Below are 27782 nucleotides of genomic sequence, written 5' to 3'. Positions count from 1 at the left end.
GTAATTTGTGGTCCGATGGAATAACAGATCTGTACTCGGTAACCTATTAATTTTCAGTCAATGATCTTCATTTCTTACTCTGTTTCTGATTCTTTTAATATTTTATGTTATATACTTATATATATATAATATATCACGGGGAATAAAAAATGCAAGACCCATGCTCTGTACAACAATCTCAATCTCGAGGTTTCCTGGAGGAAATGATTTGGGACGCCGAAGCAAGCATCACCAAACCTTGTTTGAAATTTTAACTTTAATAACTCAAAATTTAAAAGTCAAAATAAAACCGTTGGATATGATCTAGATCATTTTCTCTACTTGCTCATAAAAAATTATGAAATTTCAATTTTATTTTAGTTGTTGTTAAGAGCTTGTGAAAAATATACTAATGCGGATAATTTCTAAACGTTGATTTTTCAACTTATTGATTCACATAAAAACAAAATTGAAATGTGATAATTTTTTATAAACATATAGAGAAAATAACATAGATTACATCTAACGGTTTTATTTTAACTTTTAAGTTTTAAAAAATGGAGATATGATGGAGGCACAAAAAATGAAGACATTTGAACCCTCGAAAGAGTATATATCTATTATTTGTTATACATTTATTTTTGATAATTTTATAATTGCTGTAAAAAACTATTGACGTACAAAGAAACTTGTCTATCATCTGAATGTAATGTCTATTTGTTCCGATTCGATTCCAGTTCAGTCTGGTCATTCTAGAAAAAAAAAAAATATTAAAACTGAAAATTAAGTATTTAATGGTATCTGACAGATCGCGGCAGTAATTATGGAATTAATCAAATTTCAAACAAGTCATATTTAAATTAACATAGATCTATAATGATACTTTTTTGTGGTTTTTATATGGGAACTTAACATTCTTAAATTTACCTATAGTATAATTATTTGAAAATAAGTTTCAATATTTTACTGGTAGAGAAATAACTTTGTGTTGTTACAAAACTTTTGTAACACCTTCATCAATTAAATATGGACATGATGACCTCTATTTTTTTTTTTTTTTAAATATCTTACTGGAAGAAAGAAATAGTTACAATTAGGGATGCAAACGGATCAAATACGGATAAGATACTGGTATAATATATGAAGTCTGATTAATGTCATAATGTTATAATTTTAGCTTAAGTTATAACAAGTTAATTTTTGTGATTTCAAAGTTCAAACAGTTGATTTAAATTATTCTAACATAATCTTCTTATTAAAAATGTGCTTGGAGATCAAATTATTTTTACTATTTTTTAAGATAGGTACAAAATCATTGTTTTCAGATAATTCTCGATCATCCAAAACAGTGATTTTGTACCTATCTTAAAAATAGTAAAAAGTTTACAAAAAATAGAATATTTGATCAACATGCACATTTTAATATGAAGATCATGTTGAGCGGTTCAGATTAACTATTTGGACTTTAAAATGGCGAAAACTAACTCGTTATAACTTGGGCTGAAATTACAATGTTATGACAATAGCCAGACTCATTATATATGTATCCGTTTTTATTTTTCGGATACAGAAACGGATTGAATATTCGTTTTTGGGTGAATAACATAAATTTTTTCATAATATATATTCAACTACATGGTATATACTTTGAATGCTGATAATTAAATTTAAATTTTATCCGTATCTATATTCATATTCAATATCGAATATTCGTATTTAATTTTCAGATACATATACAAATATAGACAGATAATATCTAATCCATTTCAAACCTAGTCAGAATTAATGCAAAGGATGGTGCAAGTACAGATAATTTTTGTGGCTAACACAAAGTTATGTCATCTTGCACTACAAATTGCACTGCATTCTGTCGTTGTTTAACACATTATTTTGATAGTCAAAGTACATATACAATGTCACAATTAATAAATTTGCATATTGAAATAGCAAATTAATTATTTGCAAGACGATACTTTTATTTGGGCAGGATTGAAACATGAACAAAATACATATCATTCACAAATCTGATAACTTGCCAGTTTAGCAAAACCCCAATCTTTTAACAATGGTTATGAACTCGATAATCATCCCAACTCTGAGCACAAAAAGACAGATCATGATTCACCACGGGCTCATAAAACAAATGTTTGTTTGACCGGGTCAGAGCTAGCTGGATGACACATACCTCATTTTTATTTTTTACTTTTATTTTGGCAGTCTCGCCCTCTCTTTAGATTACTGTTTTCCATGGGGAGATGAGATGCTCTTGCCTCTGGGCTCTGGTCCTCTGTAGTCTGTACCCATGGGGCACATCCCCCCAACTGAAGCAACCCACCTCCCACTCATTTCCTCTCCTTTTTCTTCCAATTGCAGATAATATTGAATTCAATTTTTTGTACGTTATTCTTGTACGTTAAAATAAAGTATTGAATATCAAATTTTATGTTTTTTTTTACTATTTATCAACTACTAATATATAACACTTCAATATATAACAATATGTATAGTGAATAAGGGTTAATTGATTCCTATTGATTTTCAAAAATTTCACTTCTGTATAATTTTATGTAGTTTAGAGTAAAATATTGTTTTTTGAGTGGTTAGCAGCGGCTGCCAACCATAAAATTTTATTGAACTGAAAATAAATATTTACATCTTCCTAAGGGAGTGTTAGGTAAACTACTTACATTCATTTCATCCTAACTATTAGTAGCATCACATGTTTTCTATCTCAGCAAAATCTATTCCACATCCTACCAGTCAGAATGACCCTGTCTGCAACCACTTCTGGTGGTACCAGTATCCCTTTGAAAATCCAATTGTTACGTTGCAGCCAAATGTACCAGCATGTACACATGAACCAAAGTTGGCTTAGGTGATATTTGATAGGCCCCAACGCCTTGAGGTGTGCCATTGACACAGTCCAAGTTTCATGCACTCCCTCTTTTATTAGTAGTAGTTTTACCCCAGTAATTCTCTGCACCTTTATCCATATTCTCATAGCATATCGACATCGAAAGAATAGGTGAAAGGAATTTGAAAAAGAGAGTAAAATATTGTTGGTGCTGTAAAATTGAATTTCATTTAACTCTGGAAAAATTTGTGTGATTGATCTTTATAATTTGAAAAAGACTCATTCCGCCTTGACATTTATAATGCCAACTATATGCTTATCAGCATTGTTTCATGAGCCTACTTGACGAATAATAGTGAGATGCTTCAATTGTTTTGAGATTAGATATAAGTTATCTAGCGTTATTGAGCAAGTTAGATTATGAATTGCGCATGTTTGGAATAGATAGAAATTACAGAGGATAATCTTTGTCTCACCTCTCTTTGAACATAACTAATATCTTTGTATAAATTTCAAACTGCCACCCCTTGCTTTTCTTTAATCATCGGTCTCTCTCACACTATCAGTCTTGTATCGGGCCAACCAGAGACCAGAGTGCAGTAAGAAAGAGAGAGAGAGGGGTGCCACTAACTTCAAGGCGGTTTACCTTTGAACCAGCAATTTTACCTAACTTTGTCTTCAAGCTTTGTTTGACTGCATGGACGCTTGCAACTGCATTTAATTAAACCATCTCATATGCATCTTTGCTAAAGCTCTCTCTCTATTTTTATCTTACCTAGGCTAATCCAATGCTATTTTGTATTAAAAAGGTGCTTAACTGTATAATGCTGTTATCTCAAGTGATAGACAGGGATTAGTTATTTTAATCACGAGTAATTCCAAGTTTCCAACAGCAGTGTACTCTGGAACAGGCAATTTTATTTTCCTATAGTTGATAATTAATATTACCACTCTATGTAATTCATGTTACAATCATAGCTTAATCTATTATTTATAATTAATTATATAACTGTCGGTAATAAATAATTTGACAAGATCGAAGTCAGAATTTGACATAAGATGGAACATAATTTTATAAACACTTGATTGTCTGTTTTGACCTCCAACCTTTACTCAAGGGAAGACTTGATATTGACTGTCAAGTTATTGAACGAATATTCTAAAAATAATGAATTCAAACTATGATAAAAACAATGAAGCTTGCAATACTGATTTCCATGGGCTCATTCGTCAAATGCGTGAAATGCGTCAAATACTGGTTTCTATTCCATGCAATTTCAATTATGTTTGACACGTTTAGAATAGTAGAAGAGTGAAATTGAGCCAATTCTAACCCGTGAAAATGACATTCTTTCTCAATTCCACATCTCCTGTTGAGTAGTGGGATGGAATAGAAAGGTGCTAAAATGTGTAAAAGAGGAGAGTTTGATTGCATATTCACAATTTCATTTTTTTTTCATTTTTTTTTCTCTATTATGTTCAATTCTAATCACATTCGACTACTATTTCATTACAATTTCACACTTTTTCCATATTCCATTACAATTCTTTTATACTGAACAAGCTCATCATGAGAGGGAAAAAAAAAAAAAAGGCATCTCTACTCTTAAATGTAACTAAATTTACATGCACATATTATCGCAAGCTCACAACACTGGTCAAGATCATAGCTGAGATTTGTCATTTAGTTATTACCTTATATACTAATATTGCGGATGTGATCAGATAACTTCTATCATCGATGGAGATGTTTTTATATTAAGAGTTAATTTTTGATACAGAAAAAAAGACAATATTTTTATGTGAAATGTCATAGATACAAAATATGAATGGGTTCATTTAATTTATGAACATTAAAATAAATTTTGGAAGGCTAGAACTAATAATATGGATTTTTAAAATTTACAATTACAGTATTTGTTGAGTTATTGTGCTTCATGAAGTAAGAGATATATTTTACTTCACCTCTGTTTTTTTTATTTTCACAGTTCAAATAGTTAATTTAAATCGTTCAACATGATCTATATATTAAAATGTGTTTGGAGATCAAAATTTATAGTTTACTTACTTCTTAGAAATGTAGAAAATAAATGTTTTCTTTATGGTTCAGAATCTTTTGATCAATGAATTTTCTATCTAACTAAACATAAAGTAAAAAAATTCTTAAAAATGTAAAATTTGATTTTCAAATATATTTTAATATAAATATCATGTTGAACGGTTCAAATCAACTATTTTGACTTTGGAACAAAAATATGAACATAAAGTTAAACATAATCTTTATTTCATAAAACACAATTTCGCGTACAAGTGCCCAACTCTTATAATATAACTTCTATAATTATATATAAAAAAAGGTCCACAAGAAATTTTTATTTATACTCTTTTAAAGAAAAAAATAAACCAAAATCCCAATTAAAATGAGAAAATTCCATATTTACCTGGGCCGTTAAGCCAATCTGCGACTCATTTAGGGGGAGAAGAGGGAGCAGATTGACTTAGATGTCTCTCAAAACTTAAATATATTCAATATTACAGTGCATTTTTTGGGCTTTTAGGGGGCCGCCAAGCCAATCTGCAGCCTCCTGCCTCCCATAAATTAGCTGCAGATTGACTTAGTGGCCCGAGTAAATGTGAAATTCTCTCATTTTAGAGTGTTTTGGTTTTTTTTTTTAATGCTATTAATAAACATTTCGGTTTCACCACGTATAGGACACCAATACTACATATCAATTCATCATAAAAATAAAATATATAAATCAGAACAAAATATAGCTTGAAAATACTAAGATAGAAGTACAAAAAAACAATTGCTTTCTACACAGGTCTATTATGATTTTCTTCAAATTCTTGAAATTTATTGTCATATCATTGTTGTATTTCTCAGAAATTTCATCTTTAGGACCTGTTCGGTCCACTATCGGAAATGGATATAAGCATAGGAATTAAACTGTTTTTTACTATTTCTGTGGGAAAAAATTCAGTTGAACTGAATTTTTTTTTCCCACGCGAACAGTAACGAAGCCGAACACGCCATTAATGTATACTTCAAAGCAAAAATTGTGGGCTTACCACTGGTTGTAGAAATTAACCGAGAGAGTGACAAGTAAACGAAGCAATCTATCGACCAAATTGCAGATGCTATGCTGCTCGATAAGATATTGACATTTGACACCAGTCACGCGTAGCCAATACCTAGCCTCTAAAAAAAACACATTTGACACCACTACACCAGTCAGTTAAATCGCTACTTTTTTAAAGTTTCTAAATTTGCATTACAGGAAATGTGTACAACAAAATAAGATTTGCTTAGCAGTAATAATTTTATGCTTTTATTCTATTTTTTTTTAAGTGGTGTGTTATTTTAAATTTGTATATATATTCAGTTGTTAAAAATAAACAAAGTAATTTGAATTTGTTAAACAAAAAATGATATATCATGTAGTAATTTATTTTTTCATATTTCTCGTACCAATCAACTAAATATATTGAAACAAAAAGTACCGACATACATGTTTTACAAAAGTTAAAATCATTGATGTTCAGTACAACCAGATATGTATGGATTAATATTTCTTTTTTGTTGTTATTTCAAATCAGATGAGAATCTAACAATGAAGAATATATAATAATTTATAAATGGTCCTCATTCTAGAAGATTACATAATCACCTTTATCAAAAATAGCATTTGAAAAAAATATATAGAGGACAAAATTGTCTATAAAATTTAAAAATTTGAAATTGTTGTGTTAATAGTTCCGTGCCCATGGAAATTGATGTCCATCGAATCTACTTTAGGTTTAATGGACTTCTAGACTGTCCGATCTGTTTTAAGATACATGCGCACGAAATTGAAACGGATATACACAAATATTAAAGCATAACACAGATTTTAAAGTGACAGGTTGAACGATTTTAAAACTCATTATATCTAAAGTAGATCCGACGAACATCAGACCTACTCCGCTCTAATCTGGTTGATACCAAGCACGCTGCTCACAAACAAAGTAAACACGCCATGTACGCCATCTTAATGCAATTTGTAATCACTATTAACAATTTGCTTTTATTTCCGTTAAGAGGGGTTTAGATGCGACTCTATTCATATGTTTCTGTCATTCATATATGACTAAGGATATATTAATTGACCACTACAGTTAACTGGAGTGAGGGCTGTGAAGCTACGTGCTTTGTGAAGTCATCAATTATCTCAGTTTTAAAGTAAACAAGTGATTTAAACCACTTAATATGGTATCTATAAGAAAATATTTTTGAAAATCAAATTTTACATGCTTTTTAATCTTCTTTGCTATTCTTTTAGATAAGTAGAAAAAATGATGTTTTGTGATGATCCAGAATCTTCTGAATCGATAGATTTTCTACATATCTAAAGAAATTAAAAGAAAAATATATAATTTGATCTCCAAGCACATTTTGCACATTTTAACATTGAGATCATTTTAAATAATTTAAAACAATTATCTAAACTTCAAAACGAAAATATAAATATTAAGTAAAATAAGATTCTTACTTCCTAACCCATCGTAGTCCATCTCTGTATACGATGATAACGATAAAGTTGTTAAAAAAAAAGAATCAGATATCAGATTTGACAGAGAACAAGGACTCAGAGGTAGACATCAGATATCATATATATGTTAAGTCTCACTTTTCCGTGTTAAGAAGAGCTGAATAAAATTAGACTTATTTCCATGCATGAAAGATATCGATGTTATGATGGTTTAATTTGCTCAATTGTCCCAAGTAGTCTTTGATTTGTTATGAAATTATTGTTTATTTGTGATACTAATAAGAGATAATACTTGTATTCTTGTTTTTAGATATTGTGCAGAATTATTATGGGTAGAATCTCTAAGGAATTTTATGGTTTAGTTTCTGTTCAGATCATGATTAATAGTAGTAGATAACCGATATTTTGTTTAGTAAGGAGACGACATTGTTCGAAAATTGGTTGAATAATTAATTATGAACATTTCAAATTAAGGTCCTGTTCAACTGCACAGTGGGAATGGGAATAGGAATAGGAAATTTTTGAACTGAAATTTACTGTTCACGTGAGAAAAAAAATTCAATCTGAGTAATTTTTTTTCCCACGTGAACAGTAACTCGCAATTTGCAGCAGAACAGGGCCTAAAAGACTTGTTCCAAATTTTCATTTAAAAAACAATATAATAATAGTCATGTCTGACATCACTTTTGATATCAATAATTTTGTCCTACAATTTTAATTTTTTAAGAATTAAACTAGTGCCTCAACCATTTTTGTTAATAAAGAATTAGAACTGTATATAAATTCTTTATAAATTAGATATTTCATGCATTAAATTTCACGAGGTTTGTACACTATTTGATCATGCATACAGTGTATTTAAAATTGAACCTTTAATTTATTTATATTGCTTAATGTTAAATAATGTCAAATTTGATATAAACCTACATAAAGCATGTGTACAATTTTTTTTTATAATGTTAATAACTATTTAGTCATATCATATTTTTTGTTATTATGACTTATCTTTTACACATACCAAATACTTGAAACCTAGATCACTTTTGCCAATAGGAGTGTCAATTGCTACATTATAAATTGAGTGGTGGTATTTTTGTACCTTATCAGTGTAAAATTAGTTTTATCCATATCTTATCTTTACTTGTTTAGTAAAAATCTTATCCGTTAAAATTAACTATCGAATAAGTTAATATCATAAAAAAATATAAGAAACCTTAAATATATTACTTTAAACACTTATATACATAATATCATAAAATATAAAATCAATCTCATCATAACTATAATGATAAAAATTACATTGTTATATTGTTACATGTACAAATACAAAAATAATCATATATAATTTTATATTCATTAATTTGTTCTTAGGTAATAGGTACGGGAAAAACTCTAACCACACTTTTATTAGATAAGCTAACGACTTCTTTTTTCTTATTCTTATCCTTATTTTGTTATGTGTTATGTTAATAAAATATAATATTCATCTTGCCGAATAAAATAATAACGGATAAAAGGTTTCATCTGCACCCGACCCGTATTTGCAAAGCTTCAAAAGCAAAAAAAATAAAATAAAAAATCAGTGTTGGCCCCATAATATTTTCGCACACTTCAAGAAAGGAAAAGAAAAATACCCTCTTGTGAAAAGGGCAAATAACCCACAGATTCCACATGCATGCACAAAAGATTAGGCACAAGCGTTAGTGGCTCTAAGAAAGTCCTTGCTCATTTCATGTCACATTTGAAATATATTATTCTATCTATATTCTCTGTGAATTTTGTGCAACGAACACAACTGCTCAATATAAATGACCCGTTTCAAACATTGACTATACAAGGAATATAACAGGGTTCATAGCTCCGTGCCAGTGCACTGTCAAAAAAGAAGTGAAAAACCTTTTTACCAGCTGTAAGGCGAGGTAAGGTAAGACCTGCATATAGTAAGTGGTGCAGCCAGAGCTTTGTCTTATAATCTCATATTAATATTTTTTTTCTTTTTTGCTTTGATCTCATATTAATATTATCTTATAGTAAGTGGCCACTTATTTTAGCGTATACTTATTCGACCCGGTTCACACCTTACCACGTGTCGAAAAATGATTGTGAATAGGCCGGGGAAGCGGGATCAATCTACATCTCCATTAATTAATAATTAAGAAAAATCAGAGTCTAGTCCGTGCTTTTATTATATACAATATCCATACCTTATCACTGGAATTCTGTCAGGTAGAGAATTTAATTATGTTAAAACTATTGAAAGTTTTCTCAAGAAAAAATATTGAATATCTTTAATTGTTTTTTTTTGTTTTGTTTTCTGAATGAGCATGGGAGATTATTTGATGAACTTGATCTACATGCATGCATGTTGTTATTATATAAAATTTTTAGTTTCACAGGTTAATTATTGCTCACTATAATTCTCTCAGTAATCGATAATTGACAAATTGGGATCACAAACGAAACTATCCAAATTTGTTAGTATTAATTTGTGTAACAATCAATAATATATGCACATCAGTTTGTGATGCTGATGATGAAGATCGATGCTTATCCGAATTAGTCGTTTGAATTTGATTATTGAACTAATTAATACAATTTAAGGTTGAGCTGTTTAGAACATAAAATTGTACACTAAATTTCTTCTCATTATAACCAAGCCTTACTTTTATTTGCGTCCTGTAGTTTAAATAATATTGTATATCAAATTTTTGATTCAATTTAGAAATTGACTGGCCGTGCCAATTAAGAAGTATGCAATCTTCAACTGCTCATTTTGAGAAGGATTCCAATAACTCATGCTTTTCATATCTTCATTTTTAAAGTTTAAATTGTCGATCCAAACCACTCAATACGATTCATATTAAAATATGTTTGAAGAGGAGGGTTCAAATGCCTCCATTTTTGTGTGCCTCCATCATGCCTCCATTTTTAAAAGCTTTAATAACTCAAAATTTAAATCTTAAAATTCAAAATAAAACCGTTGGATATGAACTACATCATTTTATCTATGCATGTGTAAAAAATTATAGCATTTCAACTTTGTTTTGGTTGTCATCTTGAACTTGTAAAAATGTATACTAATGTAGATAATTTCTATACGTTGATTTTTTAACTTATTGATTCAAATAAAAATAAAATTAAAATGTGATAATTTTTTATGGGCACATAGAAAAAATAACATAGATAACATCTAACGGTTTTATTTTGACATTTAAGTTTTAAACTTTGAGTTATTTAAGTTTTTAAAAATGGAGACATGATGGAGGCACAAAAAATGGAGGCATTTGAACCCTCATGTTGTTTGAAAATGAGATTTTATAATTTTTGAAAACTTTTTACTATTTTTTAAAATAGATACAAAATCACTGTTTTTGAAATTATTAGTACACATAAACTTATTATCAAACAACATGAAAAATTATTTTTTTGTGTACTGCAGATGAAACTAATTTGGTACTGGATGATTTTTTGTTGTAAATATGGCCTTTTAAATTAAAAGCAGTGATTCAACTTGTTAAACTATTGGAGACGGTTTCTGGTTTGTACTGCAAAAGAAACTTCTAAGTAACAGCATGAGACTGATTACTCAGCAAGCTTCAAAGGTTTTTATGATTTCATCTAGAGCAAAGAGTGAAATGTAAAAAATGTTACATAGGATTCTATGATTCCATCTGAAAAGTTTGGCACTGCTCTGATAAAAGTGATGCACACACCAACAAATGCAAGCTCATTTCATTTCCAAAATAACAGAAAAAGGTAAGGGAAAAATAAAATAAAAACCAATTACACTTACACACAATTATAACTTTACAAAGCTGACCAATTGCAATCAAACCTAAAGTGCACTGCAGTTACTCAGACTATATATCTCTCTCTAGACTGGATGCCAAAGATAACCATCTCCAATCCACTTCCCCCAAGTGAGCCCCACCTTTTGTGACCACTTTCCAAAATTTATTTTTTGTCAGCTAATGGTACTTAGCAATATTTTTTGGGCTCAACCATATAAGTTGATAGTAAATCCAAATTCTCTAGACGACAACAGGGATACAGGCCTCTAGACGACAAATGCCATGCAGAAACAATCTCCACAATTTGGTCTCTTGGGGACTCATCTCTTACCATATATATTTTATTTATTTTTCTCTTAAAATGCACTCAAAAAAATAAAGAAACACAAAACCAATAATATGACAAACCAATCAAAAAATAAGAAAAGACCAGTAACCCTCTCTGCTCTTTCTCTAAAAAAAAACTAAGAAGCAAAATAAAATACAAAAACACAAGCCCCATAGACATATGATAAAAAAGATGTCAAGGTGCTTTTTTTAGTGGATAGTTGGCAAATGCAGCCTTATCCTTTTATTGGAAGAAAGAGAAGGGGTATTTATGTTAATGTCTATTCCTTCAATAGTGTCATGTATATTTGAGTTTGAGATTGGAGATGCCAATCTTTTTGAACATTTCAGACTCCTTTCTGACCCCTGATTCATGGCATGATAACAAGCATACACATGCTCCTGTAAAAGACAAACACTATTATTGATTCTGAAATAATATGAAAAGTTCTTTATTCTATTGTTAAAGGGAAAAAAAAGGATAAGTGAAATATATACCTTCTCTATGTAGCCAGATAGGGAAAGATTATTAATCTTTGATTCCACTAATTCCTTCGTTAATCTTTCATTTGAGGCAGCTAATATAGCAGCTGTAGCTACTGTTGACGGCCTATAATCCAAAACACTACTCCCTGCATTAATAAGAAAATTATTAAATTGTTACCAAATACTATTCGAAGATTTTTTAAACAAAATTTATAAATTTTCCTGCAAATAGCAACAGAACCCTTTGAGCCATTTATTATATAAACAAACACATGACAAGTCCAGTCCTGCTAAAATCACGTTAAGAGTAAAATATGATATTTTATTTTACAAAAAAAAAAAAAAAAAAAAAATGTGTTCGGCCTTTATATTAGAATACTGTAAAGAGCACCTAAACGAATGGACACAAATAAATCATCCAATAAAGAACTTGAAGGATGACTAAGAGCGCACATGAAAAAGCAAATGTACCTGCAAGGGATGAGAGAACAAATTGAACGGCTCTGATCATCAGACCATCTGATCCATGATCATGATCGAACTGTGACGCGAAAAATCTTATATAGTCAAACGGTGAGATGCAACTCATGCGCCAATCTAGCGTGCTCAAAACAAGAAGTTCCATTCGTTGGATTGAATCGGCACTAAACTCGCATCCATCGCTTCTGTACTCTGATAAATTTGGTGCTCTGTATTCTTCCATTTTTGCTGCCAGAGACAAACACGCGATCGATAGCAACCGTGCTGCCCATGGTTTTTCTTTCTGATGGTTACAAATACAAAGATGAAAAAGATTTAGAGCTCGTAAATGGAGAGGGAGATATATTCATTTTATTTTTGTTTAGTTTAGTTTGAGGAATATATTTCTCACATCAAAGACTCGTCGGAGCGAGAAGCGATCGAAATATGTCACTGCCAAGTACGATGTTTGAAAACCCATCCCAAAATAGATGCTTGTCTGATAATCCAAAAAAGAAGGCAAAATATAAACTAAAACAACTTTTCAAAGCATTGCATTATTAATAAGATCACAATCTCGTCTTTTTTCTTAAAAAAAATGTTCTACAAAAATATATAGCTTACTCTTAGAATCCATTGAACGGCATCATATCGAACAGATTTAAACCAATCATCAATAACAACGGATAAATTATCATCGTAACAAGAAGACGAGCAAGGCCGGTACATGATACCGAAGTTCATTTCCTTAGACACCAGTGTCTCTATGTATTTTTCCTCAGTTTCAGAGAAGCCTTCATCTCTGAGGGATGAGAGACATATTTTTCTATGACTTTCTGATTCTATGTTAAAGTCTAGATCGGTGCTATCCTCTTGGCACATCAGATTGGAGATAGAGAAAGAACTTGGAGTACCATCTTCCATTTGTTTATCTCGTTTGCCCATTGGAGTGCTATTTTGTGATGTGTTTGTGGGTTTTGGGTTTTATTGGGAGAAGTGGATAGATGGAGAGGGAGATGAGCAATCCATCTAGAGATGAAATGGAGAGGGGAGAGAGAGAGAGAGATTGTGAGCTGGTGGGTATAGATGGAGGGAAATATATAAAATCTAGGAGAGCGTGGATAGGTTTGATTCTTGTACTTTCTTCCTTTTTTTTCTTTTTGTGAAATCTTTGCAAAATTGAGTAGCTTTTTTTCCAAACTTTTCAATTTAATGAATTAAACTTAAATTTTTTTAGAAAATAATAATAAATATTTAAATAAAGAAAGGTTGTGTAATATTTGACACATGAAAATGTTAGAAATATCCTACGTGTCAAAATATTTTGGAGTATAATTAATAGTTAATTGCTGAAATTATAAAATTATATATATGGATTAATATATTGGGCCGCTTATGTGATGGGTCTGAAAATTTGTTCTCTTTTATCTCATCTAATCACATTTGGATAAGTGAATCTGATTAGATGCAATTTAAATGGTTGCAATATATTATATATACATGTATTGCTCAGTTTCAGACTAGATAGAAAAAAGATTGGGAAACAAAATTTTGATTTTATTGAATAGATCAAAAATCTGATGTCTGAGTTAGCACCATTTCAAAAACCGAAAGAGAGGGGATTGTTAGTCGACACCAGTGCTCCGACTTGTAGTTGTTTATCAACTTGTTCGTGTAAATACCAGCAGAGACGTGATTATTGTTGCTTTTGCATAAATCTGACATGATGCGAAAAAGAAAAAAAATACTATTAGAGTTTGAAGTTCCGTTACGCGTCTAATAATAAACAATTAATAAATTAAATTGAATTGTTACACCGGTAACATATCTAAATTTCGTACAGAAAAATTATAGCACACACTACAACTAGCTGTATTATACAAAAAAGAAATCGAAGTAAAATCGAAATAAAAATTTTGTCCACTGCCGTGACATAACTTGATACGATTCATTTTTATCTTATTACATTTTATATGTTGAAATTTGACATAGAAGACACGAACGACACGATATGAATCTTGACACATCTTATGTTGACATATTATGTTCTAATTCTAACATGACAGTGAACGTATACACGTCATATTTGAGCCCTATATATGTAATTTTTTTTTAAATGATACTTTTTTTTTAACTCTAGAAAAAAATCTAAAAAAAATAAGAAAATATAATTAATTTTATAGCTTAATAATAGGGTATTTTGAAGATTTGTGATTTTTCTAATTAATTACATGTGCCCTCAAAAGTGTCGGACACCTCCTAAAGTTACGCATGATATGCACATGAGGAGGGTTCAAGTGCCTCTATCGTGTCTCTATTTTTAAAACTTTAAGAACTCAAAATTTAAAACTCAAAAGTCAAAATAAAACCGTTGGATATGATCTACATCATTTTATTTATCCACTTGTAAAAAATTATGACATTTAAACTTTGTTTTGATTGTCATGGAAATTAAGCTTGTAAAAACGTATTAATGTGGATAATTTCTAGACGTTGATTTTTTAACTAATTGATTCACATAAAAAGAAAACCGAAATGTGATAATTTTTTTGAACACAGAGATAAAATAGCATAGATCACATCTAACGGTTTTATTTTGAGGTTTATGATTGAAATTTGAGTTATTATCGTTTTGAAAATAAGACATGGAGACACAAAAAATAGAGGCATTTGAACCCCCCTCTATGCACATATTATGAACATGTTAGACACTAGCCAAAACATTCTTGCCATGTTATGAACAAGGCATGCATATTTTTAATTTCGTAACCGTAATAAGTTTCGTCAAAAGTATGTTAAGTTTGGGATAATTAGAATAATAAGTTATCGCTATTAGGTGGAGCATAAAGCGTCCACCATAAGATCAATCTTCACTCTAATTTCTTAATAGCTGCAACATTACTTTCTCTTTTACTTCTTCAAATACTTTCTAATGATTTATGTGTGTGTGTTGGGTTACACTACTTCACAGAGTAAAGCGAGTGTTTTACTTCACGTTTATATCTTAAATTTCAAAGTTCAAAACGTCGATCTGAACTGTTCAAATTAATCTCCATATTAAATTGTGCTTGGAGACCAAATTTTATAATTTTTATAATTTTTATAATTTTTTTTACTATTCTTTTGAATTTTTTAAAATCACTTATTTTCATAAAACTGTGGACCATAAAAAACCAGTAATTTTAAAAATTCCAACAAAATAGTAAAAAAATTCTAAAAGTTGTAAAATTTGATCTTCAAGAACAATTTCATATGAAGATCAACTTGAACGGTTCAAATTGACGTTTTAAACTCTAAAATTAAAAATATAGACATGAAGTGAAATACTCGCTTTACTTTGCGAAGTACCGTAGTCCAACTATACACACACACCACACACACACAAATCATTAGAAAGTATATGAAGAAGTAAAAGAGAAAGTAATGTTGCAGCAATTAAGAACACCCTAGTTCTACTATATATATATATATATGAGATGAGCTACGCTACTTCATGGAGTAAAACGTGTTTGTACTCCACGCCGTATTTTTATTTTGAAAGTTCAAATGATCGATCCGGACCATTAGATGTGATCTCCATATTGAAATGTGCTTGGAGACCAAATTTTATATTTTTTGGAATTTTTTTACTATTTATTAAGCAATTTTAAAAATTATTGTTTTGCCGTGAACAGTGAAAAAACAGTAAAAATTTCTGGACCATTGGATCAGCGATTTTCAAAATTGCTTAATAAATAGTAAAAAAATTCAAAAAAATGTAAAATTTGGTCTCCAAGCACATTTCAATATGGAGATCATGTTGAGCGTTCAGATCGGTTGTTTGGATTTTCAAAATAAAAAATATAGTGCCATAGAGCACCAACGCGTTTTACTCCATGGAGTAGCGTAGCTCATCTCATATATATATATATATATATATAGAAATATGCTAGCATGCTACGTGTAGCATAGAGGTCCTCTGTGCAATGGCTCAATATTCAATTTTTAAAAATCTTAACGGTCGATCTAAACCATTTATCTTGTTCTCCATATTAATATGTGTTTGGAGACCAAATTTTACATTTTTTGAAATTATTTTACTATCTTTTTAGATTTATTGAAAATCGTTGTTTTCAGCAAATCTGGACCATAAAAAACTGCGATTTTCAATAAATCTAAAAAAATTGTAAAAAAATGTAAAATTTGGTCTCCAAGCACATATTAATATGGAGAACAAGATGAACGGTTCGGATCGACCGTTAGGATTTTGAAAAGTCAAATATTTCGCCGTTGCACGGAGGCCCTCTATGCTACGCGTAGCACCGTAGCAGGTTCCTATATATATATATGAGGAGGGATCGAATTATACCCTTTTTTGGTGACACCGAATTACACTCTCCATTTTCAAAGTTTTCAAATTTCAAATAGTCGATCCAAACCATTCAACATAATGGATATGTTAAAATGTGCTTGCAGATCAAATTTTACATTTTTTGGAATCTTTTTACTATTTATTAAGTATTTAACAAAATCGTTATATTGAGACCGTTGAATTTTTGTACCCATCTTAATAAATAGTAAAAAAAATTCAGAAAAATGTAAAATTTAATCTGTAAGCACATTTTAACATATCCATCAAGTTGAACGGTTTGAATTGACTGTTTAAACTTTGTAAACATATGGTGTAATCCGGTGTCACCAAAAAAGGGTGTAATTGGATCCCTCATATATATAAGGGCCCAATACACCTCCAGCATCTTTTAAATATTATTCTCGAGAATTGAACTTGTAATTTCTCTATTAAGAGACTGAACTCATGCCACTGCACTAAGTCCGTAATTTTGATTTTTGTATATAACTTTGTGACTTCTTGTGAACAATTAACAAATTTGTACTTCGTCCTCCTTTTTTTTGTAGTTTTTTTAATCGCTCTAGGTCCTAACAGCACTTGAAAAAAATAATTGTCATGGCAGCTTTAAAAAGATGTCTGGCCAAACCTAGCTATGCTTTGTTGACAACAAAAAGTATATATTTTTTTATATATATAAATGCCTAGATGATTAGGCGTTCTAAACCCTGCTAGAGTCCAATGTCTCTGATTTTTAAATGGTATAATGGCTAAAAAATTAATAAAGAAATTACGTCTAACACAAATCATTAAGATATTATCTTTTGTATATAATATTACTGATTTGAAATGTAACATCTACTAAAATAATTTGAAAGCTTCAATCTATCTCATGGTAAATTTTTTTAGTAAAATCAATCAAAGACAAAAATATTTCAAGATATAGCAGAGTAAAACATTGAATCTTTCCTTTAAAAAAATAAATAACTAAATAATAAAATATATAATATTTTGTGATTGAAATTCGTTTTTTGTTACTTCATACATATTTCCCCATTACAATACGATATACCAATGTAATTTGGATCAAAATATCGATATCTACTATTATACTATCATCAAATCCATAATAAATAGATTTATTTTTACTGGTATTAATTGAATATCAGAACCTTTGATATTAGATCCCTCCTCTACTATAGTAGATTTTTTATTCTTGAGTTTGGCTAGTATAACATCAGTGTCATTTCAACCTGTATAACACCAACTCTAAAACCTATCAAATCGACTTCAAACGGTGAATCTAAACCGTTCAAACCGATATACTTCATTAGTTGTGAGTTTACATGCAAAATTTATAACTTTTTGAATTTATTTAGTATTAAGTTAAGCGGTCAAAAGTGTGAGTTTTTAAGTTAATTTTAATACATTAATTTTTCAATATTTTTACCGCTTGATTTGATACTAAAATAACTCAAAAATATAAAAAATTTGTATGTAAATGCATCACTCATAATGTAAATCGGTTTGAACGGTTTGAATTAGTCGTTCAAAGTCAATTTGATAGATTTTAGAGTTAGTATTATACATGTTGAAATTATACTGATGTTATACTAGTCAAACTCTTTATTCTTTCCATATATGTGACAAAATTCCTTAACATCTCTTTGTTTCTTTTCTTTAATTTATTGTTTGAGATTATAACACGCAATTAGAACTTGCACGGATAAAACAAACAGAGGAATGGGAGGGAAGTAGATGTGGCCCCACACAGGGCCATTAAAGGGTCGCAATGTTGGACTGAGAGCACATTTTTTTAGTAGAGACTAGAGACTGAGAACACATGCATGAATTGGAATTCGTATCCTCTGCATTAACTCAAAAAGGAATCTTTTAAGTTAATACATATGAACCGTCCGATCAGCTTTAAGATTGGTGCGATTTAAATTCGTACTAATATTAAAGACACCATGTTTTAGGCAGAGGTCAGATAGGCTCCGTTTACAGTCGGACGGCTGATATGTATTAACTCAAAAGATGCTCTTTTGAGTTAATGCAGACGATGCGGACTCCATGAATTGAGGGTCTGTGTTTTCTAACACCCAACAGTACTGCAACAATCCCTTCTCCATACCCTTCCTCAAATTTATCTCCTAAATTAATGTACTTCAATTTATTCAGACAAACTCTTTCTTTTCAAAATATGTCCTCACAAAATTTTCAAATTTTCAGTGGTTCCTTGACACTCTTTATATTTCTCCCCAACAATTTTTTTTTTTAATCATGAGAAACTATTTGATGGTTCAAAATTTACATAGCTAATTTTTCATATCATGCTTTTAAAAATAACTCTGAATCGTTTATTATTTCCCAAACATGTCTATTTCTTTTCATGAATGCAACTTCTTATTAATTTTGAGACAAATGTTTTTCTTGTTTATTTTTATTTTAATATCTAATGGTTATTAAGATGGTCGGTAGGTAACAGCTTTTCATTTATGGAGAATTAGATGTCAACTTTACACATCATCATGAGCATCATAGATGCACAGACAGAGCAAACAAAGGTAACCGATAGGGTCCTATTTTTTTTTTTTTTTTGAAGTCGGGGTCCTATTTTCAAAGTCACTGATTAATTAACTTTTTACAGGTAATGGCAGAAATAGAAAGAACTAGATTTGAATAAATGTTGTTGCTTTTTTTATGTTGGGGCCTGGCCCAAGCTCACTAAGTACACCGATGAAAGATGGGCCACCATTTTTATCTTCATCAAAGAAAGTAGGACCCACTATCTCAATTTGAGGAGAAAGTGTTAGGTAGACTCGGTGTAAATTTAAATTCCTACATTGTTTTTTTTCGTAGTTCTGTCATTGGCACTTGGAAACTCCAACTATTTTTATTTAAGATATATATAAAAGAGGAGGGTTCAAATGCCTACATCGTGCCTCCATTTTTAAAAATTTTAATAACTCAAAATTTAAATCTGAAAATTCAAAATAAAACCATTGGATATGAACTATATCATTTTATCTATGCACGCGTAAAAAATATATGACATTTTAACTTTGGTTTGGTTGTCATCTTGAGCTTGTAAAATGTATACTAATGTGGATAATTTATAGACGTTGATTTTTCAGCTTATTGATTCATATAAAAGCAAAATTAAAATGTGATAATTTTTTAAAGATACATAGAGAAAATAACATATATCACATCTAACGGTTTTATTTTAATGATTAAGTTAAACTTTGAGTTATTAAAGTTTTTAAATATAGAGACAAAATGAAGGCATTTGATAACCTCCTCTGTATAAAATAATATTTTAGGGGAATGCTTAATTTATGCTGTATCAAATTTTCCACGTGTTGCAGTTCTTCACTGCACAGATCATTAAATATGATATGACAGGAACAAGAACTTTACATGTACCATATTACTCATGCATTTAGAGTTCATAATGGATTTAATTTTAGAAAAATAGTCTTGGGAAAGAGAGATTATTTATTACAATAGATTTGAAGCACATAACAATTACTGACAAGTTGCATTCAAAGTCATACTTTCATGTATGCCAGTGAGAGGTGCATAAATTAAGTGTAGAAAGAGCATTATAACAAAAAAAAAAAAAGAAGACAAAGTCCTCTATGCCAGACGCATGTGAAAGCGTTCAGAATGAAGTCCACAATCTATTTTTTAAATTTTCCTTTGTTTGTTTTTTCAAACTTGCAATCTTTTATTTATGCATCTACCATCGTCTACCTGCTACATATAAATTTTGGGTTAAGAGAAAGAAGAAAAGGATGGGAAGGACCGTATATAGTATTGGGATTGGCTGGCTTGGAGTGAAGTCTATGTTATGTCATTTCATTTTAAAATGGGGCCAGTCTTAAGTATCTCAAGTCTCAGAAAAGAAGGCACTGTGCAAGTCAAATTGGGGACAGAGTGACCCCTTGCTTGTTTCAGTGAAACAACACGGGTACAGATACTATTGTCAATAGTCATGACAAGTAGAGAATTAATTCTTTCCCACGTCGTCACTCCACATGCTGGATTCCGGAGTGCCTATGAGTGCGTATGCTCTCGAGATATCTCACTGCGTACGTGACTGACGTGTGTGGTGTCTATTCAGGGATAGCATGCACATCTTATATTTCACACACGCAGTGAGATATCTCAGAGGACGCAAGATGTGCCATGCAAACATGAGGTGCGAGTCACAAATCGTGCGGTGTTGTGCCGAAAGGATCCAGCTCCTCCCAGATACTGTAGAGGAATTGTCACTCAATATCTGTGTTGGTATCTCTTGGGGAATTTTTATTCTAAAGATAACTTAATAAACGAAATTAATTATATGCATGATGCTAACAAAAGATTGTCAGCTGAATAGCCTGAATTTGAAAACATATGCATTATGCTAAATGTTAGTGTTTTATTTAATGTGGGACGCTATCATCTTTGTCTGTCTTAAATTTTCATAATTCTTTTACCAGGACGTTGTTTGGTTCATAATTTTTTTATTTGAATTCCGATTTTGATGATCTCAGACTCTAATAAATTAGTATTTAATTTTGATGATCTTAAATTTAAATAAATTAGTTACCACAAGCTTTCATTTTATATAAAAACACCGATCATATTGTTCTAGAGAAATTTTTGTAATTTTGTAATTTGACTAATATTTATTGTCATATGCGATGTTACGCAATCAAATTATATTTTTTATTATCTCAGGCTCCACAAAAACTAGGATTTCTTCTCATTTAATAAGCTTTTTCTTTTTGGTTTAGACAATAATATTTGAAGCACAAGGCATATTATTTTTCACAGCACTGGTCCATAACAGTTTTTGCACTTGTACCTCCCCAGTGACATTGTCACGTCACCATTAATAGACCTTATATTCGATTGCATCCCTCTATGACATAAGACGGTAAAAGGATCGATGTGAAATTATTTCAATGATAACTGTTATATAGAGCATAAAAGTTCAGCAATCATTAATGGCGAAGCCCAAAAAGAGAAGGCTCATGTTTTCATCATATTGTCCATTTGCGCTCCAATTGTATAATGTACGGTTATGTTTGATTGTGAAGGAAGAGGTGAAGTAAACTTCTTTGTACTTACGCCGTCAAATTAGAAGTTAAAAAGAAATAAAAGCTGAGTTAATCTAGAGTTAAATTAAACCACCTCTCCAAGCAAATTAATTTACTCTATAATTACTGTCGGTAAGGATCACTGTCATCTGCAAAAGTTTATTTTCCAACTTCTTATTCCTCCATGTGAATTAATTTAAGCCATGACTAAGTACCCAACTAAATATAATATAGTATGGTGGGGTAAGTAATTTAATGCTCCTGAGCTTTACTCCACAACCAATTATTGCACTTCAGCAGAGGGATACAATAGAAGTGCTTCGTTACGGAGCAAAAAATTATTCTTATTTACTACATCTGAATTATAATGAATCTCAATAACCATATTGAGTAATGAAAAGATGTACTGGGATGGTAGTTTCATTAAATTGGTGAATAATCAGAAAAAAAAAATCAGATCAAATGGTAGGTAACAAAATCAGATATATAAGATTACACAAGGTGAAACACTAGTCGACCAAAAATAATTGGGGGCTAAACCATTCAATGATATGGCTTCAGTTAATGTAATATTCAAACATCCTATCTATAACTACCTTAATAGCTTGTGCAGACCTCCTTTTAGCCTATAGCTTTTGAACGTACTGTGGAGTTGGAACAAAAAAGGAAAGAGCACAAATTTTTGTAAGTAATGGATAAGAAAAGAAAAAAATTGCAACTTAGAAATGGGGATTAGATGGAGGTTTTGTCATACTTACCATGAATATATAGTTCAAGCGTCATCAAGCAAATAGTCCTTAATTTCATCCCTAAAGGAAGGCAAAGAATACTAACATCATTAAAATTAAATTGTTAAATATAACAAGACGGTTTGGTATACACATTCAGCAAGAACTGACTGGAACCTTATGAAAAAGGATATTTTGGTAATAATTGCAATGAAGCCCCAAGCTGCCTAATCATGCACTTAGAGCCAAAAAATTCCTAAAGAGATGAATTAGGCTTAAGAAATGAAGTGTAACCCCAAATTCAGCTCCCCACTGGAGTCTTTTTTTATTTTTATTTTAAATAAACAGAACCAAATGAAATTAATCAATACAATACTGGTACAATACTTCCCTTACATTTTGGGGGCAGACTGTACACAGATAGTACCAGACTAGCGAAGTACCAAAAATTTGCAGTGGTCCACAAAAGAATATAAGAAAATACTTCCACAAATAAAAGAATAAACAGATACTAAAGTGCATGTAACGTGAGGCAACTAACCTTAACAAACTTCTCTTAACCATTGGTTTAGGCAACAATTCAAAAAAACCCTCACAAGAGATATAAGTCTCCTCTTTCGGTAAAATCTGAAAATGACAGCTCTCGCAACAGGACAAATAAAATGCCTCCACCTCCTTAATATTCAAACCCTTCATTTGCCGAGCACATGTTCTGCTTGCAAGTTCAGTTGCTGTAAGTGGACTTGTGCATATGGGGCAGAGAACCTCAGGAGAATAGGGTTCTCCATTTTCTGCGACTTGAAATTTAGGGCGCAGTCGTGATGGTACAAACTCATACTGGTTTGATGAGAATTTATTGAAGTTGAATGGTTTCAGCTTTCCGGCTGTTCTTAGTATAGTATGCTCCCTTGAAGGATTGTCTTCCTGCTTGAAAATAGAAGTGAACAATTTTTTTTGGTCAAAATGCAGTGTATGAGAGCATTCAAAGCTGTCTAAAACTTTTAAAACTTCATTATTGGAGCTATAAAAAAATAAGTGAGTCAAGGATGACAGGAAATGATAGGTTGATTGTGCATCTGTGCTAGAAGCTAGCATAAGCTGTAATTTATTCTGTTGATGAATTAGGTTACTTTATACAGAACAAACTATGTTGAGCCATGAGCATCTTCATTACTGGAGAAGATGTTGTATGTCAATGAGAGAATGTAAAAGTTTATTCTGCTTTATTGGGGGTGCAATAATAAAGTATCATCACAAATACATACACATTTCAAGAACAAAGAGAACAATAGAACAGCCTCTAAGATCGCTTTCATCAACTAACAGGAAAAATAAAAGAATCACATCCCAAGAATATAGGTTCTTTTTACTAGCGACTTTGGATATTTGGGAGGCTTTTTTGCAAAACACAAAACATTATAACAAACTACTGATAATTTAACAGCTACTTGAATACAATGATAACGGTAATAATTAAAATGAAATAGATATAATTGAATTTCACATACTCTCAAGTGTGCAATGAAGGATGAAACTAATCCATTGATACTGGTACAAGGACTATTAAACACCTGCACATTCTTTAAGCTACAAACACGGTTAGAACAAAACAGCAATTAGAAAGAAATTTCTTTTACAATTTCTAATAATACCTGTTGACATAGCAAAGAGTGACAAGTTCTTGTTCAAGACAGTCACGAATTGGAAGAACAACTGGCACTTTCCATCTTGTGTCAACATATTGCACATCAGCCGGTAAAGAGTAGCCTTGCCCCTGGTACAATAGTTAAAATACAAATTAAAAAAGGCATAATCATCAAAACCAATAATGGTAATGTGTTATGTTGCCGCACACCTTAACAGTAGCAGATATTACATGACGCGCCATTGCCGAAGCTGACAATCCCAATACAAGCTTGCTGTATCCATGTTCAAAGGCAACCTATATAAATTTACAAATTAAGAACTCTTGAAAACAGTACAAAAGAGAATGGAAATAAAGAGGCATCTTACCTTTTGAAGAGATAGCATGCGCAGATGTCGCAACAAATCCTCTCGCCCAGTTGCATCATTAATGCTGTTCACTAGCTTTCTCAAATCAGACGGAAATACATTCTCAATGGGTACAATATGGAGATCTTTACTGGGAGGGGATAGACTAGATACAATTGACCTTATCTGTCCAACTTGATCTGATGGTTTGCCAGTGATGGCACACTCCTCAATAAACACAACACCGACTGTGAAAACTGGCAAGGCTTGGGAATTACTGGCATCCCAGCAAATCAGTGCCTTCGATTGCATTTCGTGGATGAATTCTAGTGCAACTCTGGAAAATAGCAAATTTTATCAAATTTAATTGGTCACGCCCAGCAAATAATCAAATATTATAATTTTGTTTACCTAAGTTTACTTTGTCCAATTCAATTGACTGACCCGCAAAAAAGTTTGGGATATTTACTATATTTTATTTATGAACAAGCCCACAATTGCTCAATGATAGTCAATTGATTGATACCCAAACCCCCCCCCCCCCCCCCCCCCCCCCCCCCCCCCCCCCCCTCCGGGGAATTTTGGAGTGTGACCAGGAAAAAACTTCATCAAACTTCTCTTTGGACCTCTTTCAGTGTTAAAGTGTCCAATCAAATAATCAAGGTTTGATTTAATTCAACCCAGAAAAAATATAGTACAAAAAGAAATAGTATATTATTTACCTTGAGGATGGGCCGCCAGAGAAGGCAACAAGAACCTTATCAGTAGGAGAGATCATCGCGTTGGAGGTGACCGCTAGCTTAAACTTACCAAAGAGGTAAGCACGGAAACACCCGGCGCACAGACCATTGCAATCCTTGCGCGCCTCCTCTTCTCCACACTTGGTGCATCGCCGCACCGATCTCTCTTCATCCAAAGAGAGGCGCTTCAACCTCTCTCCTTCTCCTCCTTCGATATCCTCGGCCACGCAGTTCGATCCACATGCGCTCCCGCAAGAAGCCATGAATAAGCGAAATTGTTTCGGGAAGCAGGGTTTTGAGAGCTGTATCAGTTTTGCCCAATTCATATCACCAGAGTTGACTCAAATTTTGGGTTTAGATCCCAACCGTCCGATCTGCTTTGGTACGAAACTTAACTGGATCCTATCCGTTGCATTTATCTAAGGACCAGATTGTCGCCGATCCTGATCGGACGGTCCAGATCTAAACTCAAAATTCGAGTTCCTTCAAAGGATCCGGACTCCCGGGCAGCCGGCTATTTGATGAATTTCAGATCCAGAGAACTCAATTTTTGAGTTTTAGATCGGAAGCGGCTAATTCAAATTTGCGATAATTTATTTCAAAGTAGGGTGTACACATTCTGAGTGACGAATTTTAATCGGCTGGTTCCGATTTAAAATTCAAAAATTGAGTTACTTTGAAGGATCGGGACCCCGAAAAGTTGTTTTTTTGAACTTCTGTCGAAGAATACAAGAACTATGAGAATTTTAGAAAAACATATCTCCTAATTTTTTAGATTTTCTTTTACACATTTAAAAGTCATTTTTGAATTTCTAGTTTGAACTAGCTCGATTGTACTGGTCTCTTTTAAGAAAACATATATATTTGTTTTTCAATAGATGTATATGTTCCCTGGCTGCCGCCTTCACTAGTTCTCACTGTTTTCTTCAAAACTATAAGAGTGAAATATTATTTTTCTTGCATTCTTCCTCGTCTCCTCTATTTATTATTCTTTGTTGTTTTCTCTTTCCACTTCATCATCTGTCAGAAAATATAGTATTAGATCAGGATGGATTCAGAACTAACAAATGAGGGTCAATTATTTTAAAATTTTATATATAAAGTCTGACTAATATGTTTTGTAAGCACTTCAGTAGTTCAGTTGAAATGCTTACGGAAAGAATTTTAAAATATTATATTCGAAAAGTCTAATTAAGTAACTCAGTAAATTAGTTATACATTAAACTTCTAGTACATCAAACTTTTACAACTTTTAGAATTTTTTTACTATTTTTTATGATTTTTCTAAGTTAGTATTTTTTTTATATACCAACAATGCATCAATATACGCACAAATTTGTATTTTTGACCATTTGACTTGTTACTAAATGAATTTAAAAACTATTTTTTTTTTACATGTAAATGAAGCTCTCTTGAAGGCGACTGGTTTGAACAGTTTGGATTGTTCGTTTGAAGCTGATCAGATAAATTTTGAATTGAAAGCATATGGACTGAAATGCTACTAAAAACATATAAATCGGACACTCACTCACTCTCTATATATATATATAGAGAGAGAGCGCGCGCAATTGACAGCTCCTGCTAATTTTTCACAAAAGAGAGAGAGAGAGGTTGATTAAGATCAAAGTGTTAGCCAACCCCTCTATCTCCTATCTATAGTCGATTTGAAGTGCATAGCGTGTTCTTCATATTAAAATATATTTGAAAACTAATTTTATATTTTTGGGAACTATTTTATTATTTTTTTGTGGATTTTTAAAAATCACGGTTAATAAAAAAAGTGATTTTTTAAAAATCCATAGAAAAATTACTATTTTTTTTCCAAGAAATATAAAATTTGGTCTCGAAGCACATTTTAATACGGAGAACACATCGAGCACTTCAGATTAACTACCACAAAAATAAATTGTTAGCACCAAAGTCTTAGTCATACCACTTTTATCTTAGCCAATTTCCTTTAAAATTGAAACTAAAAAAATAATAAATGAAGTGCATAACGTGTTCTTCATATTCAAATATATTGAAAACTAATTTTATATTTTTTGGGAACTATTTTATTATTTTTTGTGGATTTTTTAAAATCACGGTTAATATAAAAAGTGATTTTTAAAAAATCCATAAAAAATACTATTTTTTTTCAAGAAATATAAAATTTGGTCTCCAATCACATTTTAATACGGAGAACACGTTGAGCACTTCAGATTAATTATCACAAAAAAAAATTGTTAGCACCAAAGTCTTAATCATACCACTTTTATCTTAGCCAATTTCCTTTAAAATTGGAACTTTAAAAAAATAATAAATGAAATTTGAGATTTAAAAAAAATCTCAAAATACAAAATTTGAAAGTTTTTTTTTTTTGAGGGTAGGGTGGCAACTTGCCATCCTACATTTTGATTCATAAGAAAGTTTTTTACAGAAGCCCAAGTGGACTGATAGTAACAGCAACATATACATTATTTATATCTCTCTCT

The 27782-nt window shown here is 31.2% G+C and overlaps 2 protein-coding genes across 2 annotated transcripts; both read right to left on the bottom strand.

Annotated features, from left to right (window-relative positions):
* Positions 1-11083: 11083 nt before the first annotated feature.
* Positions 11084-13498, bottom strand: LOC144572437 (cyclin-D5-2-like). Its single transcript, XM_078322020.1, has 5 exons — positions 13053-13498; positions 12841-12927; positions 12441-12732; positions 11982-12115; positions 11084-11885 (listed from the first exon to the last, which is right to left on the bottom strand). Exons 1-5 carry the CDS (start codon positions 13371-13373, stop codon positions 11694-11696), a joined length of 1026 nt encoding a protein of 341 aa, XP_078178146.1. The 5' UTR covers positions 13374-13498; the 3' UTR covers positions 11084-11693.
* An 8752-nt stretch (positions 13499-22250) lies between these two features.
* LOC144572582 (Adenine nucleotide alpha hydrolases-like superfamily protein) lies at positions 22251-25604 on the bottom strand. Its single transcript, XM_078322209.1, has 8 exons — positions 25291-25604; positions 24590-24905; positions 24432-24518; positions 24229-24350; positions 24085-24163; positions 23118-23500; positions 22607-22657; positions 22251-22492 (listed from the first exon to the last, which is right to left on the bottom strand). The coding sequence occupies exons 1-7, from the start codon at positions 25569-25571 to the stop codon at positions 22621-22623; spliced, it is 1305 nt and encodes a 434-aa protein (XP_078178335.1). The 5' UTR covers positions 25572-25604; the 3' UTR covers positions 22251-22492; positions 22607-22620.
* Between the last annotated feature and the right edge of the window lie 2178 nt (positions 25605-27782).

Source organism: Carex rostrata, chromosome 20 (assembly GCF_964058835.1).
Source record: "Carex rostrata chromosome 20, lpCarRost1.2, whole genome shotgun sequence".
NCBI lineage: Eukaryota > Viridiplantae > Streptophyta > Magnoliopsida > Poales > Cyperaceae > Carex > Carex rostrata.
Note: the sequence above shows the minus strand (reverse complement) of the source record. Positions and strands in the feature narration are given on the sequence as shown.